The following is a 25,523-nucleotide window of genomic DNA, read 5'->3' as shown; positions in this document are numbered from 1 at the left end:
ACTTATTTTTGGACAGTAGTGAGGCTGACCTGAGAAGAAATCAAAGTTCGGGTTCCAGACTTCCAGTCGGACCCTATCTTAAGAGATACTGTAAATATTAGTTGTCCTAATTATTTAACTTTCAATCACTAAGGCCCCCAGAGAAAAGTTCAAGTAGCTCCTTTGTGGGCTTCCATAGATGATGTAATTTCTATTACGTTATTTATAAATCAACACTGAACAATTTACAGTTTCTTCAAAGAGAACAAAATCAGCCAAAAGAGGATAATGTTAAAAATAAAACAAGAAGTAATTTCAACTTAGTTCAAACCTAGCCATCTACACAACTGGGTCACGTTGACCACTTCTTGAAGTCATCAAATAACCATCACCACCGCACCCCACCCCCACCCCCACCCCCACCCCCCTAAAAAAAGGTTTTGGAGAAGAAAACACAAGTGTTAGGAACCCTTTTTCCCGAAAACACTTCCGTTCTCTTTCTTTCTTTCCCTGACAAGACTAAATCAGACTACTACTCTGTGAAAATCTCATTTTCCATTATAACTAGTTCCATACTGAAGTGAACAATCAGATATCATGCACACTACCCCACCTGAGTTAAAAGGCTTATGCCTCAAAACTGGGAATGATTCTGTAACATCAAGAAACAAATTGACAGAGATCATTGGAAACAAGGGGACGAATCAATAAAAGGTATCAGAAAGGGATCAATACAAGAATTGAGTGCGCATAGCGAGCAACAGTATAGCTGAATCCAAATGCAAGCTGATTTATGAAGAAGTGCCTTCCATTCACAAGAGATCTGAGAACACATAACACAAGATGTGATGGTCCACATGCACGTTCGCATCAGTAACCTCAATGAGATAACATATGGTGTTTAAGAATGACTGCTTTAAAGGGAGGGAGAAGGGGCACTTGATTAACCAGCTAACCATTTGGCAGGACCCTGAATTAACGATGCATCTGTTACTGATCGTCTGCAGGCTGCCAGCAAACTGTGAAACTATTCGAGTACTATTATCATGAAGTTCTGAGAAATATAGCACATTACTACCTAAACAGACAATTGAAAGTATCTTACATTGTCTCCATTACTTGAATAAAGGGACAGACTCATATAAGAAGCCTGGCAGAAAATGCATTTCCATCTGTAGATAGACCAGAGAATCACATTAAAAATCATTATTTGTTCTAAGTACCACAAATAAAGAAGAGCCTTAACATGCAAATGCAGATACATCATCGAATAATTATTCCAACAAATAACCCTACATATCGAAAATACTAGCTCCAAATTCAGGAGACATGCAGTTTTGAACTAACAAATTTTCAATATCAGACCACATGTTGGCAACACTCATCACAATCTATCCAGCCATAGAACCTTCCCCATGAAAGCAAAGTCATTACCTATAAACTTCACCACTTTCCACCCTTATTATATCACAATACTTCTAACACGAGAAAAAAACTACAAAATGAGCTGGGTAAATAAATGTCCTTTAGAAATAGTCCCTCCGTCTTATTTTATGTTATGTAATTTGATTGGGCACGGAGTTTAAGAAAGAGACACTGGAAACTTGTGGCCTAAAACAAGTCAGAGATATTTTTATGGCTATAAATCATCTCATTAAGGTAAAATGGGAAGCTTAAAGTTAAACTATTTCTAGATATTAAAATGTATTCATTGTTTCTACTTTGGAGAATTCATCTTAGTGCATCATGGTATATTCATTAATCATATACCGCACATCAAAATTATTAGATAAAAATTACACGATTCTTGACCATAAATCAATTGAGCGGGAAATTGATCATTATTTATTAGTCTGATGCATACTTTTGTATGCAATTTATCATATTCCAGACTATGAATTTTGGTTCTCATAAACAATGACTGACTATTTATTTTGAGGCATTCAATGTCACAGCAGCTTGGATAATTATCAATATTATCAAGATAAATTATCTTGATTACATATTCTGAAAGTTTTGATCTTACTCAATTATTTTGCACAAATAATTTTGCAAATGTCAAACTGCAGGTTGACAATAAACGCACATGTGTTTAACTTATTGATGCATCTTTTAACATATCACATGAAAGGTGAAGGGGCTCTCATCCACCTCTTATACTTTCAGAATTTAGGAATTTAATCCCAATATTAGTTGATCCAATCAACTTATCATGAGAACAAGCGACATAAAAAATTCTTGAAGAATCTTTCAGTTCATCAATATATATCTAATATTCAATATGCACATCTTTCGGATGGCCAAATAGTTCATGTCAATTATCTGCACTAGTAAACTTTAAGTTTACCATAACATGTGCTATTTTGTTGAGTAAATTTCATATTTACTACTTCAGAAGTAAATTTCAGATGTATTTCTTCTCAATTATTCTACCTCTTCTAAATGTGAGTCATGATCTCATCATGATAAAGTGCACATCCACACAAATGGACTTAATCTGATTATCAGAAAATTGTGCTTGTAATCATATTATTTTTGCCAATAATTTTACGAATGCCAAGTTGCAAGATGACAATAGGCACACATGAGATCATCTAGAAGAAACATCGATTAGCACCATAAAGTATCTAAACAACCCACTATGTGGGTGAATAGATTCACAAATATCCCCATGTATACGTTTCAAGAACGCAGAGGACTCAATCTCAACTTTCATTGGTCTCTCAATTAAATTTAGAGCATTACTATAGTACCGTCTCCGTGAGCCCATGTACGTTTATAATTGTCAGGCATTATTGTGGATTCTTTGCACGTGTGGAAATTTCTCCTCTACTTAAGTTGGCCAGGTTGGTTATTAAAGTGGCAAAGCAGTTAGCTTTAAATATCAGGTAAGTATTACTAATTAGTAGTATAAGAAAAGGGTATGTGAAGTTCAATTTGACCTTTTGATTTAAAAATTCAATCACCGCTAGTAGAGGTAAGAATTCCATCTCTATCTTACTAAAGTGCTTTCAACGAGATTTTAACTGAGTAATTTAGCAATATTGAAATTTGTGTGCTATTTGTTCAAAAGCACAAAATTGAGATAACAAGCAACCAGGAGTTGAAAATGCTTCTATTGAATGTTCCTGAAGGACAGAGTCTATGACGTGCATGAAGCATGATAGATCAATTGGTTCTAAATAAAATAATCCTTGAAAAAGGAGAGGAGCATGATTAAAATGATCATAATGATGAGGTAATGTGCTCTTGAAGAGCCTAAGACATAACATTTTATGAAACCTCATAAGAGGGGTAGGTATCTAAAAATAATGAAGTGATTACTCAATAAGTTATGTTGTATTGTGAACGGATACAAAATGATATATGCCGATGATACTTTGATACAATAGCGCACAATATTGTAAAAGATTAAGAGGATCTGAATTCTATGATCAATTAAAGCATGCTGACATAGAATTGTTTATCAAGTGAAAAAAGTGGAATAATGCATCTTGATAAGCGTAAAGCTTATTTGACTTGCAATCTAGACTCTAGAAGATGAATGTTGTCACTTAACAAAATTGATATGAAAATATTTGAAGGATTCAAAATGCATGAAGCATATCCAAGTTCTTGAAAACTTGTTTATAATCCTCATATGGATTAAATCAATCAAAAATCTTTCGTATTGTTATGTAAGTTGATGACTTGAATTAAAATTCTTGAAAAGTCTTCAAAAGGCAATAGATTATTTGCTTAAAGAAATTGAAGTGAGGAACTTGCAGAATTCCTTGATCCAGAAGGGATGATTCATAAAAAGAGATAGAATGAAGCACTTATCGCCAAAGCTTTTCTACACACATGAGCTCCCAAGAACGATGATATCAACGTGCAACAAATTTGCTCAAGTAATACTATGGCTGATTTATTCACCAAGTCTCTACCAACTACAAATTTTGAGAAGATGATGTACAAGCTTGGAATGCGAAGATTCAAAATTTTGAATTGATGTTCTCATTAGGGGGAGTTAATACGCGATGTACTCTTTTTTTCTCTCAAGATTTTTTCCCATTGGGGTTTCCTTGTAAGATTTTTAATGAGGCATCCGAAAATGCATATTATTAGATTGTGTACTTTTTTTTCTTCACTAGAAGTTTTTCCCACTGTGTTTTATCTAGTAAGGTTTTAACGAGGCACATAATCTATCAAATAGACATCCAAGGGTGAGTGTAATAAACATATTTGTTTTATAGTGAATGTCTATTATGTGGATTTCTTGAGAGAAAAATTAGGAATCCTACAAGTTAGGACCAAGTCAGTTTTCCCCTATAAATAAAGGGGATTTCCTTCATTGTAATTAACTCTTAAATATCCCTCAAGAGAAATAAGAAGTCTTCTCTCTTCTCCCCTACTTTCTCCTTCTTCTTATTATATAGTTTCATAATAGTTACGTAATTTTTTTGTTTTTCTAAAAGCAGCAAAGCCAACTAATTAATACTGAACTAAAAGTAGCAAATACCAACATGAAATGCTACAAGGAGGGTATTCGAACCTGCACATTCAGCGGGGATTTGAACCCCCTGGACCGTTGTTCCACAACTACTTTGTACCATATGGATTCAAGTTATTCATTATATTCAATTTAGCAATAATTTTTCTTACATATACAGTAAATTTTGGAATGAAGTAGGTTCAATTAAACCCGCTTGCAAACACGTAGGACTGCCCCTGGGTGTTATGGGGAGGGCAGAGGCTGTTATTCGCTGTTAGTGCCCCCCCCCCCCCCTCCTCCAAATGGCCACAAGCTGAAAACAGCTATATAGCCGTTACAATTTTAAAAAAATTAAAATCTGTTAGCATTGAATCGAATCGAAACCCAATCTACCGCGTAAAAACCTAGGACTCGTTCTAGGGCATGTTCTGGTACCACAAGTGACCAGGTCCTTACCAGTTCTACTGGAGTCGGAACCAGAGCCGGATTGAACCGGAAAAAAACCAGTTCCCTTGCCAGCCTTAGTTGGCAGCAATGAGGCCTCAGGTTCAAATCGTAGTGGAGACAAAACATTAGATGATTCTTCTCATTTGTGTTAGTTTTGATGGAATTAGTTGAGGTGTGTGAAATCTGATCCGAATAGCAAGGTGATAGAAATAGTGGCGGATCCAGAAATTTATGTGTGTGCGTGCTATTGCACGCTTAAACTATCATGAAGTTATACCAAAAAGTCAGTTACACGCTTAAACTATCATGGCGACCTATTGCACACCTAAACTACCTAAAAGTGAAACTATTACACACCTGAACACATAACACAACTCTCATAGTATGTGGTGTATTACACTCGCTACCACGTGGTGTCACATCATCGCCACATCAAAAATTATAGTTTTTTATATTTTTGTTTCTTTTCTTTTCTTTATTAATTAAATTTTCTTTTATTAACTATATTTTATGTTAATTAACTCCTAATTAATTATTAGCTATCCATTCGATTTTTTATATTTTTTTTCTTTTCTTTATCAATTAACTTTTCGTTTATTAACTATAATTTATATAATTAGCTCCTAATTAATTACTAACCACCCATTCAATTTTTTATATTTCTTTTCTTTTTTTATTTATTAATTAACTTTTCTTTTATTAACTATATTTTATATTAATTAAATCCTAATTAATTATTAACTATCCATCAATTATTAACCACTCATCCGATTTTTTATATTTCTTTTCTTTTCTTTTCTTTATTAATTAACTTTTCTTTTATTAACTATATTTTATACTAATTAAATCTTAATTAATTATTAACTACCCATTCGATTTTTTATAGTTTTTTTTCTTTTCTTTTCTTTTCTTTATTAATTAATTTTTATTTTATTAACTATATTTTATACTAATTAACTTCTAATTAATTATTAACCACCCATTCGACTCCCCCCCCCCTCACAAACCCCAATCGTCTTCTCCACCAAAATGGGGAGAATTCTTCTTCTTCTTCTTAATGGGTTTTGAAAGAAAAAAAATCAAGATTCAAAATGAGGAGTAAATATAGGTGGGTGTAAAGAAGAAGAGAGTAGGTGGGTGTGAAGAAGAAATGACGTGGGTGGGGTGATTTTGTTTTTTTAATTTTTTTTTACTTTATAGAATTTGACGCGCTGCTTTTTTTTGCCACGTCAATTATAGAGGGGGTAATAATTTCACTTTTAGATAATTTAGGTATGTAATAGGTCGTCATGATAATTTAAGTATGTAACTGACTTTTTGATATAACTTTAGAGGGGAATTTATGTATTTTCCCTTTATATAAGATAGAGTAGCTACAAATCACGATTCACGTAGTATATGTACGCAATTATTTAAACACGGTAGTTTAAAAGGTTAATGAAAAAACTAATATTTACCATTACTAAAAAAAAATCACTTCTTGAAAATAAAATGAATTAGAGTCCGTTTGGATTGACTTATAAGTTACTTATAAGCTGTTTTCAGCTTTTTTGAGTGTTTGGCTGGCCAACGTAAAGTCATTTTGTGCTTAAAATAAGCCTTAATAAATAATTGGGTTTGTTTGGATGGACTTATTTTAAGCAGCTTATAAGTTGAAGACAACTTATAAGTCAAAAAAAAATAAGTTGGGCTGCACTTACTTTTTTTTTTAACTTATAAGCAATTTTCAACTTATAGGTTGTTTAAAATAAGTTCATCCAAACATGCTCTTAGTTTGTTAGATTTTTTTAGTCAATGACAAGAATTGTTTTTTTTAAAAAAAAAAAGAGTGATTGGACAATGATTTTTTTTCACTCTTTCTTTGTCACAAGAAATTGGGTAAAGAAAATTATAAAGTAAATTTTAATTAAATAAAGAAAGTGAAAAAGAAAAGGAGACTAAAAGAAAGAAGAAAATGCAGTGGAGAATAATATTTTAAAACATTTGATCCACGTTATTATCACGCCGTGCACCTCCCACCACAAAAGCAACTTTATTCTATCATCCCAACCAACGCACCCATCAATGTTTTGGTTCAATATATCCGTTTTTTTTGAGATATTTATATATAAATATATATAGCTTAGATGGGAGTCAATGGGTGCTCCTGGATACAAAGAAAATATATCAAAATGAGTGTAGTATGACAAAGTACAGGGTAGATCATTATTATAAAAACAAACATGAAGGGAGGTGTATGATAAAACAGAATGGTGATGAAACCAATGCCATTATGATGCCTAACAAAAGTCCCATCCTCGTAGATACCGTCCTTCCACCCAACTCTAGTACCTCACTCTCGTTTGTCCTCTTATGTAACCACTTCAACAATACCAACTCTTATACATAAAAGCATCACATCTTCCACATAAACTCATTTTTATATAGTGAAAGAGCAAACATGTCTGTCTCAAGTTTTGTAGCTCCAACTACTGGATCAACTTATCTTGCTTTAAAATCAAACCTTTTTTCTGCAGCTAAGGATACAATCACTTGGAGTCCCAAAAACACTCTCTCCAATCGCTCTAAAATTTACTGCATGAAGGTAAATTATTTTGGTTCTTCAACTTTGATCTTCACTGGGAGTTTGTGAATTCGACTTCCTTTTAGTTTTAAAATGTGTTATACCATCGGTGCACTCTAACATGTTATAGCAAGTTGCATGTAGCAACCAACAAATTCAAGATTTAAATTTTATCAGATCTAATCATTTTTAGCATTGATATTATTGGATCTTTAAAGTTGTGAGTTCACATTTATGATTTATTATGATTATGATTTTAGTAATGTTACACATCAAAGTATTGGATTCAAATAAATTTGGTATTATAAGTTACTTGGAGTACCATTTATTCTTGATTAACAAAATGATTATAGTTTCTTTGGTTAAGCTTTTAAAATTTACTTATTTTGAAAACTAATTTTTCTCATGTGTTTTTTGAAAAAGTACGGTTCAGAGAGTAGCAATTTGTATTTGGCTAATTAACTTGAAGAACACTTTTCCAATATTATAACACCAATTTGTGTTTGTTCAAAGTTCTAAAAGTATGTTTTTAGCAACAAAAAAAAAAGTTTTTTCAGCTTTTAAAAAATAGTTTCTTCTTTTGCTGAACAAAAATAGTTTCTATTATTACTCAAAAACTTATTTTTTCCTAAAAAATTAATCAAACACCTCAACTCTTTAAAATAATCAAAAAAATAATAATCAAACACCTCTGCTCTTAAAAATAATCACTTTTTAATTTATTTTTTTATTTTTTTTAAAAAAAGGTATTTTTATAACTAAAGTTTACCTGCCATTACATTTAAGTTACTTAAGAGTACACGATTAAATCAATCTATCATTCTCGAGCTATAACATCCTTTTTGTTCACTTTTCTGATATCACTGCTCAATTAACCCCACAAGGTTCCTTTTTGTTTTACTCAGCGATTAAACAACGACAAAAAAAAAAAAAAAAGATTGTCTCACTTGTCTTGTTGATTCTGCTTTATTTAAGAATGACTTCTTTGTTGTTGTATTTGTTTTATCACTTGTCTTGTTGATTATGCTTTACCTAAGCAGAGAGTATTTGTATTACTCACTTGTCTTGTTGATTATGCTTTATCTAAGCCGAGAGTCTTATCGCAAATAGTACTGCATTTACCTTCATAAGGCATAAGGTAGGGGTAAAGCTATATACAAACTACCCTCTCCAAATCCCACTACACTAGATATGTTATTATTGTGTGGGATCACGTTATGTAGGTACTAAATTACATTTTAAGTAGAATTCAAAATTTTCTTTTAACTATTTTTGGGTGCATGGAATGAACAGACTTGGAATCCGATCGATAATAAGAAGTTTGAGACACTGTCATATCTGCCACCTCAATCAGAGTCGTCCATTGCAAAGGAGGTTGATTACATGATCAAAAAGGGTTGGATTCCTTGCCTTGAATTTGACCAGGTATCATCATTTACATGAATATAAGAAAACCTTTCAGAGAATTATTTGCACCAATCAGTCATATAAAAAAATATTGAATATCTAATTAGAGCACTTTAACCAAGTATAAATATGGATGGGTTTCACCTATCCTTCACAAACAACTGATAGTATATGCTAGAGCTCCACATCAATCTCCTAATGCTAACCGAGGTACAAAATATTATTCATAAATTGTTTGCAGTAGTATTTTGGTGGTGGTGAAGGTATAGTTATAGCGATTGAGGATCGGTGGGCTTATAGTGAAGCCACTTCTAGCTTGTTCCAGATATCCTCATTCACGATCCTATCACTTTTAATTTGTCCACACATCCATCTCAGCATCTTCATTTCCGCAACTTCCATCTTCTGAACATGGAAGTTCTTTGGCTAGCCATGATGATTGGAATAAAAATTTCATGAAGTACCTTATTTGGACACCGATAGTTAACACGCATAACTTTCTAAAATAATTTGTTTGTCTATTCACTTCGGAACAACTTCAGACATGTGGTGTTTGAAGTTGGGCTTCGTATAAAAATTGCAAAAAAAGGTTGAAGCTCAAACAAAAATTGTTGAATAAAACTACATATGATAAAAGTTTAGTTTTAAATGGTTCGACTTCAAGTGTATTGGCCTGAAGTTCAGGCACAATAATATAATCAGACATGTGTCTGAACTTCGGCCATGAAATTGTCAAGCCTAACTTTAGGTATGGCATGCCTAAAGTTATCCCATGTGATATATTTGTAAATTTATAAGTGGTGATCCCAAAATGGGGTATACATTATACGGGCTCTTCAACAAAGAACGTGGGACCTAACCTATAAGTGTCTGATGCTCGTTTGGGTTCACACGCCAATTATGTCAGAAATCCGATTGAATTATCTACCATCTGCTTAAGGATTTTTCATATGTATTTTTGAGATTATATTCTCTCATTATAATAATGGATTGTTGCACTACTCCTACTTCCATGTAACCTTTTAGGTCAACTGATAGCGTGAATTTACACCATCAGTATATAAAAACTAAAAACTAATAGTTTATATAATGACTTACTAATGTTTTGCTTTGTGTATGCGATAGGTGGGATATGTACATAGGGAAAATAGCAGCATGCCAGGATACTATGATGGGAGGTACTGGACACTCTGGAAGTTGCCCATGTTTGGCTGCAATGACTCTTCCCAGGTTCTCAATGAAATCCAAGAATGCAAGAAAGCTTACCCAAATGCTTTTATTCGCTGCTTGGCATTTGACAATGTTAAACAGGCGCAGTGCATGGCCTTCCTCATTCAGAAACCTGCACCATAAAAGTTGCTATCTGTGTTCTCAGTCCCCCTCCCTAAAACTTTTGTAATGGTCTTTCTGTTTATTCCATAAACAACTGAGCTTTAACCTTGGAGGACAGTAAAGGGCGTGAGTATTGAACTCGGGACCTAAAGGTCTATGGTTGAAATTGTATTTCTTAGTTTTGAAAAAAATAATGGAATGGCTAAATGCTATTTACAACAAGGTGGTAAATGGTAATAGCTGTCGAAGGTACCTTAAATTTTCGAGGAAATTTCAAAAACAAGCTTGTGTTGAACGGAATGTTTAAGATTTCCATGATGGTGTTTGGTTTCATGTTAAATTTGTTGAAAGGGTATTATGTTACTTCAGAAAGGGTACTTGGAACACTGAAAAATAAATTGCGAGAAATCATATGCAAAAAGTGGAAGATGCTATAACAAATTCTAGCCATGTCAAAAATATTAAAAAGCTAGTCAAATTCCTCGTCAATCACTCTCTTTTCTGGACACTAGCAAAACAAAAAAAATCAACGTTAGCATTTTGCAGAAAAATGTTTAACTCGAGCCAAAAAAATTCAGTAAGGACTCTTAACAAAGGGGTGGGAGTGGAATGGTAAAGACTTCCTCACCCTTGATTGGAAGTATTGGGAACCATGAATGTGACCTCTTTGATAGGGAACGCTAGTTCTGGAGACCGGATGGACAAACCCCAAAAACGGCAACAATATTAAACAAATAGTAGGATATACCAAATTTCCCAGGCCACCAAAAAAAAAGTGAACTAGCTTACTACTACTTTAAATGTGTGTACGGACCCTGAGTCCATAAATATAAAACACTTTAGATGTGTTTGTACCTGCAATCTGCAGATGTTGCAAGTAAAAATAAAACAGAAATGGCTGGACAAAGAGACCAAATAAAGATGTTTGAACAACTTTATAGCCCTAGCACTAGAGATAACTACCCTAAATTCCCAAGCAAATCCCTTTTCTACCTATTGGCCTAATTGTTCCTTCAGGTTGATTATGAAGACAAGTTTGTTTATTTATCAGCATTTGAGGAACAAAACGCCCAAAACAAAATGAGGAACATCATTTGGAAAGTGAGAAGACGGTAGCGGCAATGTAACAAGTTTTCCCTTAACTGTTTAGTGCCCGTTTAATCAGAAATCTTGACCGGCTAGAAAGGCACTTAAATCACTTGCAATTACATCTAAGAATGGTTACTCATTTTACACTTATTTTTGGACAGTAGTGAGGCTGACCTGAGAAGAAATCAAAGTTCGGGTTCCAGACTTCCAGTCGGACCCTATCTTAAGAGATACTGTAAATATTAGTTGTCCTAATTATTTAACTTTCAATCACTAAGGCCCCCAGAGAAAAGTTCAAGTAGCTCCTTTGTGGGCTTCCATAGATGATGTAATTTCTATTACGTTATTTATAAATCAACACTGAACAATTTACAGTTTCTTCAAAGAGAACAAAATCAGCCAAAAGAGGATAATGTTAAAAATAAAACAAGAAGTAATTTCAACTTAGTTCAAACCTAGCCATCTACACAACTGGGTCACGTTGACCACTTCTTGAAGTCATCAAATAACCATCACCACCGCACCCCACCCCCACCCCCACCCCCACCCCCCTAAAAAAAGGTTTTGGAGAAGAAAACACAAGTGTTAGGAACCCTTTTTCCCGAAAACACTTCCGTTCTCTTTCTTTCTTTCCCTGACAAGACTAAATCAGACTACTACTCTGTGAAAATCTCATTTTCCATTATAACTAGTTCCATACTGAAGTGAACAATCAGATATCATGCACACTACCCCACCTGAGTTAAAAGGCTTATGCCTCAAAACTGGGAATGATTCTGTAACATCAAGAAACAAATTGACAGAGATCATTGGAAACAAGGGGACGAATCAATAAAAGGTATCAGAAAGGGATCAATACAAGAATTGAGTGCGCATAGCGAGCAACAGTATAGCTGAATCCAAATGCAAGCTGATTTATGAAGAAGTGCCTTCCATTCACAAGAGATCTGAGAACACATAACACAAGATGTGATGGTCCACATGCACGTTCGCATCAGTAACCTCAATGAGATAACATATGGTGTTTAAGAATGACTGCTTTAAAGGGAGGGAGAAGGGGCACTTGATTAACCAGCTAACCATTTGGCAGGACCCTGAATTAACGATGCATCTGTTACTGATCGTCTGCAGGCTGCCAGCAAACTGTGAAACTATTCGAGTACTATTATCATGAAGTTCTGAGAAATATAGCACATTACTACCTAAACAGACAATTGAAAGTATCTTACATTGTCTCCATTACTTGAATAAAGGGACAGACTCATATAAGAAGCCTGGCAGAAAATGCATTTCCATCTGTAGATAGACCAGAGAATCACATTAAAAATCATTATTTGTTCTAAGTACCACAAATAAAGAAGAGCCTTAACATGCAAATGCAGATACATCATCGAATAATTATTCCAACAAATAACCCTACATATCGAAAATACTAGCTCCAAATTCAGGAGACATGCAGTTTTGAACTAACAAATTTTCAATATCAGACCACATGTTGGCAACACTCATCACAATCTATCCAGCCATAGAACCTTCCCCATGAAAGCAAAGTCATTACCTATAAACTTCACCACTTTCCACCCTTATTATATCACAATACTTCTAACACGAGAAAAAAACTACAAAATGAGCTGGGTAAATAAATGTCCTTTAGAAATAGTCCCTCCGTCTTATTTTATGTTATGTAATTTGATTGGGCACGGAGTTTAAGAAAGAGACACTGGAAACTTGTGGCCTAAAACAAGTCAGAGATATTTTTATGGCTATAAATCATCTCATTAAGGTAAAATGGGAAGCTTAAAGTTAAACTATTTCTAGATATTAAAATGTATTCATTGTTTCTAGGACACACCAAAAAGAAAAATGCATCACATAACTGCTCTCATGTTATTGGAACGTTTATCTGATGAAAGACTGTTAGTAATATCACATTTCAGTAAACTCTCAAAAATATGAGTGCTTCCAAACTTTTGATTGGTTGAGAACAGTACAAAAACTGCTTACAAGAGCCAGTAAAAGTGATTAAGAAAAGAAGAATTGCCAGCAATAATCCAATATCCAGCTACATGGTTAAAAGGAATAGGGATGAGGCCAATATATCACAGTATCACCTTCTCTCCCAAAATACAAACTGTTCTTGATGCTTAGTCAATCAATTGGAGAAAGAGTCAAATTGATCCAGTAAATAATGTGAACAGATTACAGCAGAAAGCAGAGATTCTTCGAGGGGAAATTGGAAGTATTCCAACTACTTTCCTTGGAATGCCATTAAGAGCAAGGAGTAAATCCAAAGAAACTTAGACTGGAATTTTAGAAAGGTGTGAGAAAAAGTTGTCAAGGTGGAAATCACGGTATCTATCCTTGGGAGGAAGGGTGACCCTAATCAACTCTGTCCTTGATGCTCTTCCTACCTACAATGTCCCTTTTTCCTTTACCTGTAAGCGTGGAAAAGAAACTGGACGCATTAAGAAGGAATTTTCTAGGTCAGGGAAAGGTGATTAGATGGGGTCTGAGTACGAGGAACCTAATGAAACAAAAAAAAATGTTTGTTAATGAAGTGGCTATGGAGGTTCACTAGAGAAGAACAAACATTATGGGGCGGTGTGGTACAAAGTATGGCAAGGAAGGGTACTGGATGACTAAAGGGTAACCACTCCATATGGTGTCAGTGTACAGAGATCTATCAGAAATTTGTGGTGGAACTTTAGTGAAAAACTGAGATATAATGTGAAGGATGGAAGGAAAACTGTCCTGGGAAGATTTTTGGCATGAGAATGGTAAGCTGAAGCAGTTATTCCCTGATTTGTTTGGCATAAGTTTACAAAGGAGTGAACTTTACAGGTAGTTTAGTCCACACAAGGCTGGACTCCAAGATTCAGGAGGAGATTGCAAGATTGGTAGATGCCAAGAATATTAGGGGTCGTTTGGTACAAAGATTAAGAACGCAGGGATTAGTAATGAAAGGATTATCTTTTATCAAGTGTTTGGTTCATTGCTTCCCACCTAATCTTGTGTTTGGATTAAAACTCTACAAAAAGCTTCTTTCCAATTATACTCTTGAATTATTATGAGATTTTCTATTTTATGTAATTGAGTCAAAGATAGATAAACGCCGGATTAATTTTTTTTTGTGGTCTTCTAACTAGGAGAAGAACAATTTTGTTGTCATGTTTGTTATTTTCTCACTTGAATTATTTGAGGGTAAATAATTGTCATCTTAATAAATTGATCAATCACAAAACATCAATTTTCAATTTAAAAAAGATAGACCATCTACTTTTAAAACTGAAAAAAGGGTAAACGGTTGTAAAATCAAATAAACCATCTACATTTACACCTAAAAATTGCAAGGTGTAGTTTTAATATGTATGCAATTTTATAAATTGTTCAAAATATAAATAATTAGAAAACCATATATATATCAACAAATAAAATAATACATCAATTAAAATCATAAACGTCATGTGGTAATATATTTGCTTTCAATTAATAAATGTTAAACAACTCACATTTCAAATATTTTATTGATTTGTATTTGATTTATTTAACAACAAACAACTCTCTAAATAATAAAATTTGTAAGCTAATTTATTTAAATAAATTTACTAGTACAAATATAAAACATAAAATCAAGAAAATAAATAAAATGATTAAAAGGATTTGAGGGGTATTTTTGTCTTTACATAGCTTAATCCCATGGTATTAAACCTATGTATTACTAATACCACCAAATGGAAGGTATTAGCTAATACCATGTAGGGTGTATAACTAATCCATGGATTAGAGACCAGGATGAAGCTTAAGGTGAAACTAAGTGGAAGTCCGAACCAACTGATGTTGAAGAATCAGGGGATGAGTTGTGGTTAGGGGTGAAACGCCACTTGAACCCAGAGCTAGTTGGTTCTCCCCGAAATGTGTTGAGGCGCAGTAGTTGACTGAACATCTAGGGGTAAAGCATTGTTTCGGTGCGGGCCGCTAGAGCGGTACCAAATCGAGGCAAACATTATACATAGACCCAAAATTCCTACCAAACGTAATACTAAATAATACCATACATAATACATGGACTATTTCTCCTGATAATTCCTACCAAACAAACCCTTAGAGTTCTTCGAAACTCTGGAGCAGAGGAATGGCCTATAAGAGGGTGCAGACACCTTAAGATGACCAAAGCATAGCAGTGGCATTTGCACTGTCAAGTTGGCCTATAGAGATCTAAATCAGGCAGGTTCCCAACTCACATTGTTGCCCTGGAAACAGATTTGGAAAGTCAAGATACCACATAAGTGGCATGTTTTAGATGGCTGGTGGGTTGAGGAATCTGTTTTGACATAGGATAATCTTAGGAGGGGGGAATGCAACCATGTTCGAGATGCTACATGTGTGGACAGGATGCAGAGATAATCAGCCATCCGTTTTTACATTGCGGGGTTACTAGACAACTATGGATCTGTTGACCAGTCTCATAGGCATCAGATGTGCAATGCCAGGTAGACCTGATGTGTTGACAAGCTGGAACAATGAAGGCAACTCATGCCAGAATGAACAAAATGTAAAAATATCAATTTATTTCTTTTGAGCTAACCATTTATGCATACAATTGTAATTGCACAGAAAAAAATATTGATCTTCATAAAGACAGAAACGGAAAGAAGAGACTTATCAATTGTCCTTTGAGCAACATTGAAATATTTTGTGAATATTTGCTTTTAATTTTTAAGACAAAAATGCCTAACAAATGGAGGTGGAGTACAATGAAACAAAAGAGCAAAGGTGATATTCAAAACTATAACAATTACAGGGGTATGAAATTGCTAACCTACACTATGAAGGTTTGGGAGAGAGTGGTGGAGATGGGGTGAAGAGAGGGGTGTCTATTTTCGAGAATCAATTTGGTTCATACAAGGATGATATCCATCTTGTGCGGAGACTGGCAGAAAAATATCGAAAAAGGAAGAGGGACCTACATATGATGTTCATTGGCCTTGAAAAGACCTATGACAAAGTTCCAAGGAATGTCCTCTGGAGTAGCTTGGAGGCTAGAAGTGTCCCGATGGTTTGTATTAGGGCGATAAAGGACATGTAAGATGGGGACAAAACTCGGGTTAGAATGGTGGAAGGAGACTCGGAGCACTTCCGAGCTAATATAAGGCTGCACCAGAGATCAGTCCTTAGCCCTTTCTTATTTGTCTTGGTGATGGAGGTTCCATGGTGTGTGTTATTTGCTGACGACATACTACTGATTGATGAGACACTGAACAAAGTTAATGCTAGGTTGGAAGTTTGGAGACAAACTCTAGAATCAAAAGGGTTCAGGTTGAGCAGGACCAAAACGGAATATTTGGATTGCAAATTCAGTGTGGCATTGGATGAAACGGAGGCTTGCCTCTAGAGTCTTGTATGTTAAGTACCGCCTAAACTTAAAGGTAAGTTTTATAGAGTGGTAGTTTCACCGTTCTTGTTGTATGGGTTGGAGTGTTGGTAAGTCAAGAACTCACATGTTCAGAAAATGCATGTTGCAGAGATAAAGATGTTGAATGGATGTGTAGGCATGCTAGGAGTGACAAGATTAGAAATGAGGTTAGCCGGGAGAAGGTGGTAGTGGCCTCTATGACTGATAAGATGAGGAAAGCGAGAATGAGATAGTTTAGGTGTGTAAACAGGAGGTACGTTGACGCTCCAGTGAGGAGGTGCGAGGGGCTAGTTGTAGGGGGTACGCAAAGGAGTAGAGAAGGGCCAAAAAAGTATTGGGGAGTAGTGCTGGGCCTATTTCGGTTCAAACCGAAAAAAACCAACCAAACTGAACACTAAACATTGAACAATCCAAGTAACTGTAAGTAAAAGACTTCTATACATACTTTTTTGGCAGTTTTATATATGTTATTATGGAATGTCTATCATTTGTCTAAAGAATTTCATTTTTTCACAGGCAAATCTATAATTTGGATGTTATTGCAGTGGTTGATTGTTGCTGCTGGAGAGTACTGTTTAGTGTTGATTGTTGTCTGTTGTAGAAGTGACATTAATACAGCTAGTGCCTACTGGTAATTTGCACAGGTGAAAACTTAAAATACACAAGCAAATTTTTCTTCCATAGCATTTGGGGCAACAAGTGCTTGTGTTGTGGCACATTTTTAAGTTCTAACCATACCAACCAGCAGTTTTGTCAATTGTCATAGGTGATAGGCTTGTGGAGTTGTGGTGCATGTGGATAATATACCACATTATAAATTGTAAGGTACCGTACATATGATGGCCAAAATTCTGCTCACTAGTAACTACAGAAAGACGAGACTTGAGAGAACCTGAATTGTTGTCTTGTGATTGAAAATATGTGTATCCTTGTTTTATTGTTGATTAAATTTGGTTTAACCAAACCGAAATAAATCGAATCAAAATTATAAAAATCGAAACGATCAGAATTTATTTTATTTTGGTTTGGTTAACATTTTCACCAAATCGAAAACCGAAATGAAATTTGCAAATTGAACCGAACCGACCGAACACCCGACTCTATTGGGGAAAGGTTATTAGACAGTTAATGGAGCAACTTTATACTATCGAGGACATGACTCTAGCTAGGAAGGAGTGGAGGTTGCATATTAGGGTAAAAGGTTAGTACTAGTCGTACCCTTAGGGTTGTTTGGTGCGAAGTATAACACCAAATAGTCTTGGGATTAAATTATAGTGGCACTTAATTTGTTGTTTGGTTGGCAAGCTTGGGATAACTTATCCCGGGATTAATAATTAGTATATGATAAGTTATCCCTCCTCTTGGAGGTATACTAATCCCGGGATAACGGGATAAAATAGGTAAATGACAAAGATATCCTTTAAATCCTTTTTATACATCACTTTTCACATTCATATATATTTACATTATTTATAAATTTATTTGATTAATTCTTATGTTTATTTATATTTTAATTTCTCATAAATCTTTTTTTACTTTAACAAACTTAAATGAAAATTCTATTTTTAAATTAAATAAGAAGAAAGTTTTATTTTTAAATACATACAAACATCATGGAAATACACACATAAAAATATTTAAGCTAAAGAAGATGAAAGTTTTATTTTAAGAATGAATATTGAATAACTAAAGCTTGCAAAGAAAATATAAAAAATTAAATAAAGTGAAGGGTATTTTTGTAAAAAAACAACCTATTGTTAAAATTTATGCAATGCATATTATTTTGAAAACAACAAACCAAACACTCAACATAGCCCCTGGTATCTATTTCTTCCTTTATTCTGCTCCAAATAGTCAACACTCTCACAGAATTTCCATTTATAATTTTATATAACAGCAATTAATCTTACATCTACTAAGCAGAAAACTACTACGCTTCTTACATCAAGACAATTTCAAAGCAAACAAGAAAATAAGGTGGCTTGCAGACAAACCTGTTTAAATAGTGGTTTACCAAGAAAACACTTGAGAACGACAGTAACAACAACATACCCAGCGTAGTCCCACACAGTGGGGTAAGAAAACACTTGAGAAGCTTATCAAAAATAAACAGATATGCAGACATCATATCGGAAACCCAAAACCATAAGGCCAGGGTGGAGTAGCCCATGACATTATATACCCCTTCAAAAACCCTTATACAACTGATGAAAGACAAGTGTACTCCTTAAACTGGTACTTGAGTTCACACGAGGATTGAATTTTGTCTGATTTTATTTTGGTAGTAAAGAGAGGAGGCGCAATAGAAAGTGGAGATAGAGGGAGGCAGATTAGGCCTATAACAAGTGGGCCTCGAGAAATATCAGTAGATTGATGGGTTGATTTGAGGGAGAAGCAGCACAGAGCAGCTCCATGGACAGAGTAATGAGCAGTGTTGTGAAAAAGCGCCGAAGCGCTCGCTTTAAGCGTGAAGCGAAGCGAGGCGAGGCGAGGCACTAGCGCTTCAACACCGTGAAGCGAAGCGATTTCAAAAAAGTGTGCGCTTCATGGGAGAAGCGAGAAGCACGCTTCATCTAGAAGCGAGAAAAAAGCTCGCTTTTTTTGAAAAAGCGGCACTAGGGTTTTTTTTTTAAAAAAAATCTGTAAAACTTATAATTAATTGTTCCAAGCTGCTGCGACTTCTTCTTCAACTTCGACAGTTCAACCAGGTTAGTTTTTCTTTTTCTCTTCTTCTGTTCTTCTCTTTCTATTTCTATTTTTATTTCCATTCAACAGTTCTGCCGTCTGCGCAACTGCTGCGATGTTCTTCTCTTCATCTCTTCTTCTCTTCTTCTTTTTCTATTTCTGCGCAACTGTCGTCTACGTAGAATTATTTTTTTCAAGTTTTATTCAGCAGTTTGGCCATTTCTTTTGAAGATAAAGCATATGCTCTATTTTTTTTCCACATAATCTGGCTGCTTTATTATTATTTTTAATTTTGCTGCAGTTGCTCTTTTAATTTTGCTGCAGCTGCTCTGTTATTGTTTTGACAATTTGACTTGTGTGACTAAATTATTATTCTATTTTTTCTTTGTAGTAAGTTGTATTTTCTTAATGGCACAAAAAAGGAATCCAGCTTGGGCATATAGAATTGCTATGGGCAGTAACACAAAAATCAAATGTGTGTTTTGTGGTATGACATATAATGGCGGAATATTTCGTCACAAGAAGCATCTTATTGGTGGTTATAAGATGTTAAAGTGTGTCCAAAGGTCCCGAATAGTGTGAAGGAAGAAATAAAAGAGTATTTTACGAAAAAAATGAATTTAAAACTCAAATGAATCCTGAAGCATCCATGGTTAATCTTGTTGATGATGATGAAATGGATGATGAAGTTGAAGTGAATATGCCAATGGGGCATATTTTATTATCTATGCATATTTTATATTTTATATTTTTATACTAAATAGCACTTTTTTCTGAAAAAAGCATGCACTTCGCTTCACGCTTCTCGCTTCTGTGAAGCGAGCCCCTGTCACTTTTTTCCGCTTCTCACTTCTCAAAACACTAGTAATGAGAGAAGTCCAAAGCAATAGAAAATGAAGAGAGAGAGTGGTTGTGCAAACGGGCTCACTAAAGTCTGATTGAGATACCATGTTAAAAAATCTAAGCCTCCAATGCAATGTGTAGGGTAGCCAAGGACCTTATAAACCCCTAAGGGAACCCGTGCACAATGAATGGGGAACAAGTGTATTCTCCAACATCATACATGTCAATTCATTAGCATTGCATATTGGGTGAAGCCAAAGTTCTCTTCTGTGATATTTGAAACTTCCCTTTAGGTACTAAACAAGAAATTGGCCCACATGGAGTAGGAGTTTGGAAGTGCATAAGCAGGCTTTGGGATGAATTCTCACGAAATCATCATCTGATTGTTGGAAATGGTCAGCATGTCAAGTTTTGGAAGGACAGATGGCTGGGGAACACCACTCTAAAGGGTGATTTCCTTGCTTTGTTTCAAATAGCCTGGGAGCCAGATGCAACAGTGCAGCATTAAAGACATGGAAATTTTTGGAATCTAAATTTCAGAAGGAACTTGCAAGATTGGGAAATAGAGGATTTTCTCAAACTGTTACAAGCTCTCAATAGGTTCATAGGGAATGACATTGCACCAGACCAGTTCAGATGGGGGCATACTGATGGAGGAAAGTTCACGGTGAAGGCAGTCTACAAGATAGCAATGGACCTAAATGCTATCACTGACAACTGGCCTTGGAAGCTAATCTGGAAGGTCAAATTCCACCCAAAATTGTTTGTTTTACCTGGACAGCAATGCATGAAGCCACTCTAACACAGGACAACCTTAAAAGGAGGAAGCTTCAGATTGTGAATAGATGCCACATGTGCAACAGAGAAGCAGAAACTCATAGCCATCTGTTTCTGCAGTGTCCAGCTGCTGCAGGCTTATGGCACATGTTCCTCTCCCTTTTTGGCCTCATATGGGTAATGCCTAACACTATCAGGGAAGTTTTTGAATGCTCGAGCCACTGGAAAGTTGACAACACCATCAAAAAGATTTAGAAGATGATACCAGCTTCCATCTTTTGGACTATCTGGAATGAAAGAAATAGAAGATGTTTTGATGGCCTCTCAACTAGCCAATCTATGCTCAAAGCTAAATGACTTTCGTATTTATGTAGTTGGATTTTTTGTCCCCAATGGATTCCCCTGATAGCTTTGTAGATTTTGTTTGCTCTATGATAGTGTACTAGAGATAACATACTAGTGCTCAGTCTTTTGTTACTACTTTGCATCTTCTTGATGCCATGAATGGAATCAATTACTTCATCTAAAAAAATACACATAAAAGATGTGTCTGCATCATTCGCCTAGTATTAAGGACCCCCATATCCAACCATAACGTTTGGGAATTTGCATCACCAAGGAAATAGAAGTAAAGTAAAAAGGGATTGTTGGATTCTTGGGTAGGGGGTTTGGGTGGGTGGGGTTTACCATATCAAAAAGAAAACATAATGAGACTAACACAACATTTTTATCTTTCTTTTCTTTTAGTAAGGTAAAAGTAAAACAAGGTCCTTATTTTTTCGATAACGATGGTGTCTGGGTCAACTTGCACGCTCCTCAAATAAAACAATGCATCTCTCCAAAAGTTTTTTATGATTGAGAAATTTTGCGGGATAATGGTGTTCGGTTCGGAGCTCAGTGGTTAACAAGTCCACCCGTATTACCCTTCTCCAGGTAAATAAATACGAAGTATTTATATGTAGCAGGGTTAGAACTCGTATCATGTGGGGTGCACCTAACCCACACATCATATGATGCGCTCTTACCACTAAACCAAAGCCCCAAGAGCATGATTCTTTTCTATATTTAGCTTGGAGCTACAACATGAAAAGAAAAATAGCATGTAAGGTCTACCATTGGCACATTAAAGGTACCTTGCCCTTGACCTAACTTTGTCAAGCTCAAGTCATGTTAAGAAGGTTTGCACTACACATCACAGAAAAGCACAGCTCAAGAAACTAAAGTGCAATACAAACCTGAATCCCAAAACTCGTGGTAAGACTAAAAATTTTTATTTTCCTCTTCCTTTTTATTTTACATTGGCTTTGAGACAAATTTAAGTGTCTGTTTGGCTTAGCTAATTTAAAGAACAGTATAAGCTACTTTAGATAAGCTAAACCAAACAGATCCAATTATTTTTTGGGGCTTATTTTAGGCACTTTTAGTAGGCCAGTCAAACATTCAAAAAAGATGAAAACAGCTTATAAGCTATAAGCAGTTTTCAGCAACTTATAGGCCAATCCAAACGAGCTCTAAGAACATGTTTAGATTGGCTTATTTTAGGTGATTTTAAGACAAAATAGCTTGTAAACACTTTTGGAGTGTTTGGGTAAATTAAAAAAGTGCTTACAAGCACTTGTTTTAAGCTTAAAATGATTTTAAAAAAAGAAGAAGAAGAAGAAGAAGCAGCTAAGCTTATGGTTTTTGGCTTGCAAGTCAAAAGCTAAAAGTCAATCCAACTAGGCTCTAAATCTAGAATCATGGTTAAAGGATTTATATAGATGACTCCCAACTTGTTTAGTCTTAAGGTGTAGTTATTATCTTTTTCTTTTTTATAAATAAGTATGTTGTTGTCTTTTTGTTTTTTACATTTTTTTCTACAACAGGTATAGATTATACAATGTTTCACCTACCTTAGACTACTAATAACATGTTTGGCCAAGCTTCTGAAATCAACTTATACTAAAAAGTATTTTTCAAAAAATACTTATGGTGAGAAACAGTGTGTTTGGCCTTTAAATTTGAAAATCACTTTTGAGCAGTAATTAATGTTTGACCGGGTTCTTTAAAAGTGCTTCTAAGTTTATTTTTCTCAAAGTACTTTTTTAGGAAAAGCTACTTTTTTTAGCTTTTGAAAAACAACTCTGCTACTCCCCAGAAGCACTTTTTTCCCCCGAAAGCTTAGCCAAACATCTTACTTTTTAAAATAAGCACTTTTGTGGGGGGGGAGGGGGTGGGGGGATAAGTTTGGCCAAACAGGCTATAAGAGTCTATCACTAAACAAAAAATGCTACACCAGGAAGTCTGGAACAGTTTGCACTAAGCCACTCAATAACTTCATCCAACCTCTTCAGGTAAGACAAAGATAACCATAAAGGAGAATTCACCAAATTATAAGTAACATAAACCCAGTCTGGGTTAATATGTCACCGTGAAAAGCACCTTGAATGATTGACTCACAAGCACCCACTACTGTTACAATTTAGTTCAAATATTAAGGGTGACAATGAGAATCTTGACTATTGATCCATAACTTGTGTCGCAATAGGATAAGTATGCATCAACAGAGCATCATTGTTCCTATGCAAACTCAATTCTGCTAATGCACAAACGGTTTCCACTCTTTCCCATGACTATCAGATCTCTTGCACACTCTTCATAATATACCACCAAAATCAGCAAGTAAGTGTTTCCCAGAAACTTATATTTTTCTAAAATAAAATTCATGAACATGACACAACAAAAGGACAAAGAACAATGCCACAATCTACAAGGAGGATAATTTTAAAAGAAAAGCTTTTTGGAGGGAATATTTCTTCAAATGCACTTTTAGATTATCTAATTATTTTGAAGGAGTATCATAATTTAAGCTTGAAAAACGGCTGCTTCCGCAACCAGTCCCCTGAGTAAAACACTTGGTAAGATAGTATTTGAAGCCTAATTAAACGCATATAAGGTTAAACAAACATGCACATGTTATGCACTCAAAACTTCAAATGGCAATGTTGATAAACACAACTTACTAATACATTAGGTTTTCATTATATTACACTGTCTGCCTTTTTCAAATCCAAAACAATGATACTTTGCTGATATATTTCTCCCTAATCAAATAACATAATTAGGTTTGAAATACTAGAATATGCATACAATCAACTCTCTAATACTCAAAATTCCACAACTAACCCCAAAATATATGTACTAAGCTCTTGGCTTTATAGAGAAAATTAGAACCCTGACCTGGAAATCTCAGCGGTTGCACTCAGCAGGCAAGGGCCGATTGAACCCACCACGCCTATTCATGTACTGTCGAGGCTGGCGTTTGGTGACTTTTCTTACAGCACCGACATCATTTCCTGCCACTGGCTTTCCTTTTGTAGAATCAAACCCTACTGGTATCCCAAATTTCTTCATCACCTCAATCTCATCCTCATCCTCATCCATCATCTCTTCTCCTCCTTCACCAACGCCCCCACTTCCATCCTCCTTTTCCTTCTTCTTCTTCTTTTGTTTGTGTTGTTCTTTGGCTATCCCATCCACAAAATCCGAAACTTCTCTGCGCCTTTCCTTATCCCGTTCACCATCATCTTTATGTCTTTTCCTTGGAGGACTTTCAGCTGAGGGACTCCTGCGGCGGTGGTGACGGTGGCGACGGTCAGTAGGAGAACGGGAACGAGAGGTAGAACGGTGGCGGTGGCGGTGACGGTCAGTGGAAGGGGAACGAGTACGGGAGCGAGTATGCCGAGTGGTTCTGTTATGGTCAGGGGTATAAGAACGTTCACGGTCTCTCCGGTCACGGTCTTCCCGGTCTCGTTTCCGATCTCTGTCTCTATCCTTGTCCCTTTCTCGGTCACGCTCACGATCCCGTTCACGTTCACGCTCACGATCACGGTCGCGGTCTCGAGTTCGATCACGGTCCGCCATCGTCCCTTGCAGAATGAGAAGTGGACTAGGGGTTTTGAACAAAGAAAGGGAATTTTTTCTTTAGGGTTACAAAAAATTCCAAAATTAAGAAAGAGTAATGATTATTGAGCAGAGTTGACAATTTTAACATTAACAATTAGTGTCAATGATACTAATTTTAAAATTTTTAAATTTTATTACCTATACAACGACCCTCTGACTCCACCCCACACTCTTGTCCTCTGTCGCCCTCCCACCCTACTCCCCCCCTTCTTTTTTATCGTCAATATTTTTCTACCCTTCTAATTGCTTTTGCCGTGCCTTTCACCACCATCAACTCCTCCTCCTCCATCACCATCATCACATTATTCTCCCTCTTCCATCATCATCACCTCCTCCTCTATCACCACTTCTTCCTTCTTCTTCTTCTTCTCTTTCACCATTGCTACAACAACCATCACCCCTTCTTCCACCAACACCACCAACCTTTTCCTCTATCACAATCACTGTTGTATTTATTATCTCCTCCTATGTACACCTTATTTTTATAAAAAAGAATAGTGCGGTGTACTAAAGCTCCTGCTATGCGCAGGGTTCGGAGAAAGACTTGACCACAAGGGTCTATTGTACGC

General features: G+C 35.5%; 2 protein-coding genes and 1 long non-coding RNA gene across 5 annotated transcripts; 1 reads left to right on the top strand and 2 right to left on the bottom strand.

Moving 5' to 3' along the window:
- Positions 1 to 515: 515 nt before the first annotated feature.
- Positions 516 to 1,658, bottom strand: LOC129892298 (uncharacterized). The gene is made up of 2 exons (XR_008767293.1): positions 1,085 to 1,658; positions 516 to 1,006 (listed from the first exon to the last, which is right to left on the bottom strand). It is a non-coding gene; the product is annotated as an uncharacterized LOC129892298 (long non-coding RNA).
- Positions 1,659 to 7,072: 5,414 nt separating this feature from the next.
- LOC129891173 (ribulose bisphosphate carboxylase small subunit, chloroplastic 3-like) lies at positions 7,073 to 10,263 on the top strand. Its single transcript, XM_055966446.1, has 3 exons — positions 7,073 to 7,484; positions 8,757 to 8,888; positions 9,996 to 10,263. Exons 1-3 carry the CDS (start codon positions 7,341 to 7,343, stop codon positions 10,221 to 10,223), a joined length of 504 nt encoding a protein of 167 aa, XP_055822421.1. The 5' UTR covers positions 7,073 to 7,340; the 3' UTR covers positions 10,224 to 10,263.
- A 1,688-nt stretch (positions 10,264 to 11,951) lies between these two features.
- Positions 11,952 to 25,015, bottom strand: LOC129891172 (uncharacterized). Of its 3 annotated transcripts, none has more exons than XR_008767119.1 (3): positions 24,229 to 25,015; positions 12,521 to 12,587; positions 11,952 to 12,442 (listed from the first exon to the last, which is right to left on the bottom strand). XR_008767119.1 is itself a non-coding variant. In XM_055966445.1 (2 exons), exon 1 carries the CDS (start codon positions 24,910 to 24,912, stop codon positions 24,238 to 24,240), a length of 675 nt encoding a protein of 224 aa, XP_055822420.1. In that variant the 5' UTR covers positions 24,913 to 25,014; the 3' UTR covers positions 11,952 to 12,587; positions 24,229 to 24,237. The 3 variants fall into 3 exon arrangements, 1 of the variants encoding a protein (XP_055822420.1); XR_008767120.1 differs by having other exon boundaries at positions 11,952 to 12,434; XM_055966445.1 differs by having other exon boundaries at positions 11,952 to 12,587; positions 24,229 to 25,014.
- Positions 25,016 to 25,523: the final 508 nt, after the last annotated feature.

The sequence above is a fragment of the Solanum dulcamara genome, chromosome 6 (assembly GCF_947179165.1).
Source record: "Solanum dulcamara chromosome 6, daSolDulc1.2, whole genome shotgun sequence".
Classification (NCBI taxonomy): Eukaryota; Viridiplantae; Streptophyta; class Magnoliopsida; order Solanales; family Solanaceae; genus Solanum; species Solanum dulcamara.
This window is presented reverse-complemented; position numbering and strand designations above follow the sequence as displayed.